Source organism: Hipposideros armiger, unplaced genomic scaffold (assembly GCF_001890085.2).
Source record: "Hipposideros armiger isolate ML-2016 unplaced genomic scaffold, ASM189008v1 scaffold_1023, whole genome shotgun sequence".
Lineage (NCBI taxonomy): Eukaryota > Metazoa > Chordata > Mammalia > Chiroptera > Hipposideridae > Hipposideros > Hipposideros armiger.
The window spans coordinates 236281-243650 of record NW_017732373.1 but is presented as its reverse complement, the minus strand read 5'-3'; the positions used below and the strand labels follow the sequence as shown (position 1 = coordinate 243650).

At 39.3% G+C, this 7370-nt stretch overlaps 1 protein-coding gene across 1 annotated transcript in view; it reads left to right on the top strand.

The window, feature by feature from the left end:
• The window catches only part of USH2A (usherin), a 465799-nt gene that overhangs the window by 228190 nt on the left and 230239 nt on the right, over positions 1–7370 (top strand). The window contains exons 22-25 of the mRNA XM_019631633.1: positions 458–559; positions 1647–1826; positions 2824–2954; positions 4172–4445. Of these exons, the coding sequence (XP_019487178.1) occupies positions 458–559; positions 1647–1826; positions 2824–2954; positions 4172–4445 (687 nt within the window). The remainder of the gene's footprint in view (positions 1–457; positions 560–1646; positions 1827–2823; positions 2955–4171; positions 4446–7370) is intronic.

Sequence of the window (7370 nt, the reverse complement as noted above, 5' to 3'; positions counted from 1 at the left end):
GTTGTCAGCTCAGATGGTCTTTACCACCAATGCATCAGATGCAGGAAGGCTAATTACAGTGGCCTGGGGCTCTGAAAATGTCGCTCTCCTCCCAAAGAAGAATGGAGTTAGAACTCTTAGCAGGAAACTGGAGTCCTTCGTGCCATCAGGGACACGGGCCCCTTCTGGGCTTTGGCCCTGGTAGTTTGCACAGGTCCCTCTGGAGGTCTCAGGGCATCCTTGTAGGCGGAGAAAGGAAGAAATCAGAGAAGGGAGGAAGCCTGGGTCATTCCAACATCCAGATGGGGGTGGCGAGGTAGAACCAGTGGAGATAACCAGCCAGGAACGGGTACTAAGGTAAGAGGAGAACTGAGAAAGAGCGATGTCCCAGAAGTGCAGTGAAGGGTTTAATCATGTATTAAATTAGTAGAGATAGAAGATCCCGCTGAAGTTGGAATTCTCTTCTCCTTCTCCGTAGGCTCCTCTTGGGCCCTGAATGGTAGCACTGTCATTGGCGAAAACACGGGAATGTTTGTAGGAGGCCTGCCCCAGAGCTACACCATCCTGAGGACGGATGTGGGTGAGTGTGGGAGAGGCTTAGAACGTATATGTTGTCACCCACATGTGGAGTAGCATCGCGTGACACTCTTTTCAAGTATGAATCATAGTGGTATTTCCTATCCTGTGCTGTGTGTCCTATATCAATATGTCAGTAACTTCCTTTAAGTCGCTTCTAAAGGAACCGTGCATTACTTCATTAAAATTCTTAATGCCCAGCTCTGAATATATAAAAGCTCGTTACACTTCTGCTTATGATACTGATTTCAGGCAAAGTTATTTTAGCATATGTGTCTTTTTTTTTTTTTTTTAGATTTTAACTTGAACATAAAACAAGACAAAAATGGAAAACTATGAGCTTGATTTTCCCTCTAAAGAGGGTGGAGAACATTTCCTGAGTACAGACTGGGTGACCGTACTCCACCCAGTCCCTAGATATCCATAGGCAAATAAAATCTGGTCTTTGCCACAACAGAGGGTACAGGTGTATGAACAGATAATTCCAATCATATGCCGTAAATGCTTTAATTGAGGCATAGACAAAGTAAGTCCTATGTTTTTAGGACAAAGGAACAAAAACTGACTGTAAAATGAAATGAATAAAAACTAACATGGACAAAATTAACCTTAGGCAGAAAAGACATCATTCTTCCTAAAAATGAGATCAAATTATTGCTTTACTTGTGTAACAGAGTAGTTTATAATGATGAGGGAACTAACCTATAAGCTATAGATTCAATGGAAACACTTCCTTCAGATATTACTTTTAAAACTTGTTATAGCACTTCTATTCTTAAGACTAGTGGCAGATGAAATCCCCTTGTTAGTTCAAAAAGCAATAGTCTTGCTAGTACTATTAAACCAAGGTTTTTTGCATTAACATCTGTTTATTCAGATCTGATAGGTCTGAACCAGGGCTCAACATTAAAATTGTTACCACTTACCATAGCTGATGCTGTGGTGTTTATATGAATCAGTAAGAGGTTTGCAGAAAATAGGTTCAGAGAGCTATTGCCCCTTTCTTTGATTTTAATTGCAAATAAAATTAAATGCTTGAACAGCATTTTTTTCGACATAACGTTTTTGTTGATATCTGTTGACTCCTGCAGACATAGTCCAAAAGGGTTTTGTGGGCTGTCTTAAGGACGTGTATTTTATGAAGAATTACAGTCCCTCTGCTACTTGGGAGCCTCTGGTTTGGCAGAGCTCAGAAGAGCAAGTGAACGTGTATAGCAGCTGGGAGGGATGCCCCGCGTCATTACGAGAGGGAGCCCAGTTCCTAGGCACAGGTAAGGCTCTGAAACAGCCACTGGTTGTTGCCTAGCAGGTGTGTTCTATCCTTGGCATGACTGACTCTCCCCTGTGCAATTACTTTGACCTCATATGATTCTAGCATCACAGAAAGAGCCAGTTATGCCATGATGCACATAAATATATTCTCAAAAATCTGAATATGTAATTAAATTATAAGACTCATAAATATATATTCATGCGTAAGATCTCTGGTGGCCCACATTAGATCTCAGTGTATGTGTGACAGTGTCACAGATGTCCATTTGTAAGTCATTCATTTTACTTAGAGTGCAGGTTTACTTAGATGTTTCAAAGGAGTTACCAGGTTAACCCACAAGTATCTGTTTGTTTCATTGTATGGATGGGCCGTATTTCTCACAGTAAAATTTCAGCTTTGTAATGAGGTATGTAGGTCATTAAGGGAAAGTTAGAAAATGTAACACCATCATTGCCATTGCTCCAAAGGCTGCAGCAGAAGTGAGGTGCATGTCCCCACCTGCAGCCCCTGCCTGTCAGACACCCAGGGTCAAGGGGCAGAGGGCAATATGGTGGCTTGGGGGACCTGGCTTGCCCTTCAGACAAAACCTCACCTTTGCCTCCTACATTTATAACTAAGTTGGTCAGTTATTGAGTTGCTTAAACTACCTTCATTATGGAAAGCTAAATGTAACAACCTGTGCACTTTTTCATTGTTCTCTTATCACTGTCATTCAGTTTCTCTTAAGTCAGTACAACTGCTTATTGTTAATAATAATATAAAATAGCACTATTCTGAATTGTGTTCATGATTGAGAGAATACATTGCTTCCCCTTGAAAGGTACATCAAATTCATTCTGCTGCTTCTGCATCATTACAATGGGGGTTTCTTAACATTGATTTGCATTTTCTTTTGTGAGACATTTGCTCAATGTCAGTATATATCCTAAGGGGACCTTATGACACCCTTACAATGCCAGCACATGCTAATATATACACATTCTTTTTTTTTAAAGGGTTCCTGGAACTTGATCCACACTTGTTTCATGGCGGAATGGACTTTGAGATATCCTTTAAGTTCAGGACAGACCAATTGAATGGATTGCTGCTTTTCATTTACAACAAAGATGGACCTGATTTTCTTGCCGTATGTTAATTGACTTACATTTACTTTAAAATGGTCAGATCCAACTTTAAATAAACGAGGTGTTAACATTTTACTAAATTGGGGTTTCCTTATACCATTTTCTAAGCCTAATGAGCTTGTGCGTGTCCCCATGGCATTGACTGTGTCAATTCCCTGTTTGGCTGATCCTTTATAAATCTTACATATTTGCTTTAAACCTTTCCGATTCCCAGGGAGCTCTTACTGTACACCCTGCCTTCTTGGTTATAGTGTCACCTCACACGCCTGCCTCTGCTGTTAGTGTTATCCTTGGGGACAGCGGTCAACTGAGAGCAGCGGGTTCATGGAATAGAGCAAGGGTCTCGGTATTTATTAAATGAATGGATAGATAAATGAATAACTGCTTACCTGATGTACTTCACAAAAGAGATAGTTGCATCGAAAAAGTAGTCATTTTTATCTGGAATTACTTAAATTGTTTCATTTGACATGATCTCACATTTTTAAGTATCCTATAGTCACTGATTTGATGTCTAAAAATATAAGAACATAGTAGGTAAAATAATTATGTAATATTTTGAAGGGAAACATATTATAGGCGTTTCCTTTACCACGAAAATTTGGTTATAATACGTTCATAATAGAATATGGCACCTTAACCTAAAAGAAAACACATAGGGGCAATTATGTTCATTAGAGATTTAGAATAATAAAATCAAAGTAGTGAATCAACACATTTTACATATTTGAAATTGAATTCAACAACCAATTCAAATAAACTTAATCAGCGTTGACATTTTATTTTCTTATTGTCTTGTCCTAATTTCTCCCAAATTCAATTGATATATGAAGCAGTATCTTTTCATTTCCTAAAAACTCAAAAATGGAATCATCGTTCATATTGTTCTGTTCTCTTCATAGTCACTTGTGCTGGGGTTCAGTCTTTACCTATGTCGTATCCCCCAAAAGTCTCTGCCTACGTAATATTGCATCACATCGTATAATCATTACCAGTTATGACTTTGAGTCAATACAGCATTCTTCACATCAGTTATACGCTTGCAAGTACTTTATTACATGTCACTCCAGCTTGGTTTAGAATGAAGTAGGACATTTTCATAGAGTGCTTTCAGGGAAACTTGTTGCTTTTCTTTAAGAATTTGGCCTTCTACTCTTCCCCAAACTGCCCTTCCGCCTTCTTACCTACCTCTCTTTTCTTTTTTTAATATGAAATGCAGATGGAACTGAAGAGTGGAATATTGAGCCTGCGGTTAAATACCAGTCTCACCTTGACGCAAGTGGACCTGTGGCTGGGGCTCTCCTACTGTGATGGGTCATGGAATACAGTGATCGTGAGAAAGGAAGGTTCCGTCATCGCAGCAAGCATGAATGGACTGACAGAGCGAGTGTCAGAGCCGCGAGCTCAACCGCTGGTGGTGAATTCCCCAGTCTACGTGGGGGGAGCCCCACCCGAGCTGCAGGGCATGTTTGGACACCTGAGCCTGGAGCAAGGTGAGCCCCACCTGGAGGAATCCCCAAATCCATGCAGCCTGGCTCTGTCAGGTTGAGCGGTTATGATTTCAAGGCAAGGTATAGCAATGAATCAGGCTGAAAGCAACACCCAGTGCATCCCTTTTCTGGAGAATTTGAAACTCTAAAAATAATCACAGAACACTTCTTCAAATAGTGTTTATGTTGCCCTATTGATAATTAGCATATATATTCTAACATGTCTTCAGAAAATATCATTGTAATTCATATGTATGTATATGTATGTATACACACACACATACACATACATACACATATGTATGTATTTCTTCATATGGTTTCTTGAAAACAAATGTGGTTCTGGTACTTTTCAATACTGATCGTTATCTATACTTAAAAAATAGATTAAAAAAATTAACTAGGATGGTGTGCATACCCAGGAAAAATAGCATTAAATTCACTGTTTTCTTTTTCTTACATAAATGCTAATTATCTCCATGCATTTTAGTGGAGCTCTTTTGCACCGAAGCTCATGAAAATGTGGGTTTAGTTGAATTCCAAACATACTTGTGAAAAATCTATACATCACTGATAATTATGATCAAGGAAAGGGAAAGCTCCTGAGTGTGGATGACTTGCTACTAAAATAAGCCTTTAACTCTTATAACGAGTGTGAACATAATCAGAGAAAAAAACAAAACTCATGTTAACTCACAGCATTTAACCTATGTAATGGGTTTGAATGTAATTAGAGAAGTTATTAATTTAAAAAGGCTAACGAATGAGTGCACACTGCGTGGCAGGCAGGGTTCTGAGAGCTTTCCATGAGAATAAGTGAGTCAGTTCTTCACAACAAGGCCATGAGCTGGGCGTCATTGTTGGCATCCCCAGTTTATAGACCAGGAAACTGAAGAGCGTAGAGGAGAGGAGCTTGCCCAAGGTCACAGGACCGTAAGCAGATAGCAAGCCCGTGTGTCAGGCAGCCTGCTGTCACAGTCCCCTGTGTTATAGTCACACGTTCTCCTCATGGACATGGTCCAGTGCGCCTTCTCTGTAAAGTGGGGGAGAGCACGGAAGTTTCCAGTTTGTGACCCTGCATGCGCCCATGTCGAGATGGACTCTGCATATTTCAAAATCGATGCACTGTGAGTGGTGAAAATTCCCACAAAGCAGGCTTTGCCTACTTGGTAAGTACATAAAGATTTAAATGCCTTTGACTAGAAAATATATGGTGAGTTCTAAGGAGACTTTTAGAAGGGTACGGGTAAGGAGTTAATGAATATCTGAGGTGTAAGACAGTAATGACATTTTCAAGGCACTTAAGATGTAACAGCAGCTGGAAATATTACATTCATATAAAGGCGTCTGATTTTCAGGTTTCTGAGGTTAGAAAGAGCTTGAAAACCCTTTATATGAGCAAGATTACTTGATCCTATTTACATCTAGGAGAAAAAAAAAACCTGCCTATCAAGTATTATACTTTCGATCTCTACCAAAACCCATCACTATGATGGTTTGGAGATGCAGCTAACACGGGAATTGTAGGATCATATGATAGAAGTTTATAACATCACAGACCCAAGGGGAATAATTTAATGTACACTATGACTAAATCTGTGATACTGAAATATATTTTATTTATGGTTAATACTAAATTTTTATCATTGCAGTATCAACATATCAGTGATTCTCAACCCACTGATAAAATATTGAAGTGTAGTAGCTGAAATGTAGTAAGAACTCAATAAAGTTAGCTATTGTTATTATTATTATTATTATTATTATTATTCAAAATACATTGGAATGGCTTAAAAAGATTATTTTTTTTTATTATTATTTTTTTAGCTGAGCCATCCTGCCACCTGTTGGCAGCTCAGCGGCAGCTCAGCTCAGGCCAGGCATCGAACCGCTGTTGCTCAGAGCTCGCACTCTTGAGCGAGTTCTTAACCAACTGAGCCACTTGGCCGGCCCTAAAAAGATTATTAAAAATGCATATTTTATGATCCCACACCCTAGGATTGTAACTCAGATGCTCTGAGTGATACTGATAGATATACGTCACTTCATGTTCTAGATTGATCAGGGGAATGGTCACACTGTAGAGAGTGCTACGTCATAAAGTACATTGCAATTCAAATTAACTGTGTTCTCTTACTGTGTTTTATTCAGTCCATTATGAACAGCCTTAAAAAAGTCTCTATGTTTCTCAATTAGCACCTTTTCTCAGAAGCTCTGTTTTGTGGTCATATCAGTGCTATTTTTTTCTTACCCATTAATATTGTAATCTTCCTTTGAATCAAATGCTGATTAATGTTCCTCAGTGTTTTGGAAACGCTGGTCAACATACTCTGCCCAAGATATATCTCAGATCATGGCTTATAACAGCATTTCAGCATTTGCTAGAGCTGCTTTTCCAGCTCGGTGTTTTGCTGGGAGGAACCAGGGTACAGAGAAGCTAGGTGACTCACCTATGTGCCATTGGAAAATTATGGCAGGCAAGGAAATTAGAATCCTTAGCTTCTGCGTTTTCAAGCAGATGCTTTTATGTTGAGTTTCATTGCTTTCAATTCAATTCACCCAACTTATTGAGTGTCTACTGTGTGTTCAAGATAGACTAGCGGTATTGATCGGTAGGGCCTAAAGGAATGTGAATAATAGCAAAGGCATTCATAAGGAAACGGGCTGCAACTTAATGTGTTAGGAGACATAATAAGACGTCATATAAATGCCGAAGAGAACAACACGGTCATCGTTACCATTAACTTATTTTACTGGTAAGCATTGTATTACATTTTATTTCCGCTTTCTGCTGAGGTGCTTTAATGTTGAAAAGAGCTAATCGTGTTGGGGCCTTTCAGACTTGACAGTGTTTTGTTCAGAAGGAGTGTGTGTGTGTGTGTGTGTGTGAGTGTGTGTGTGTGTGTGTGTGTGTGTGTGTGTGTGTGT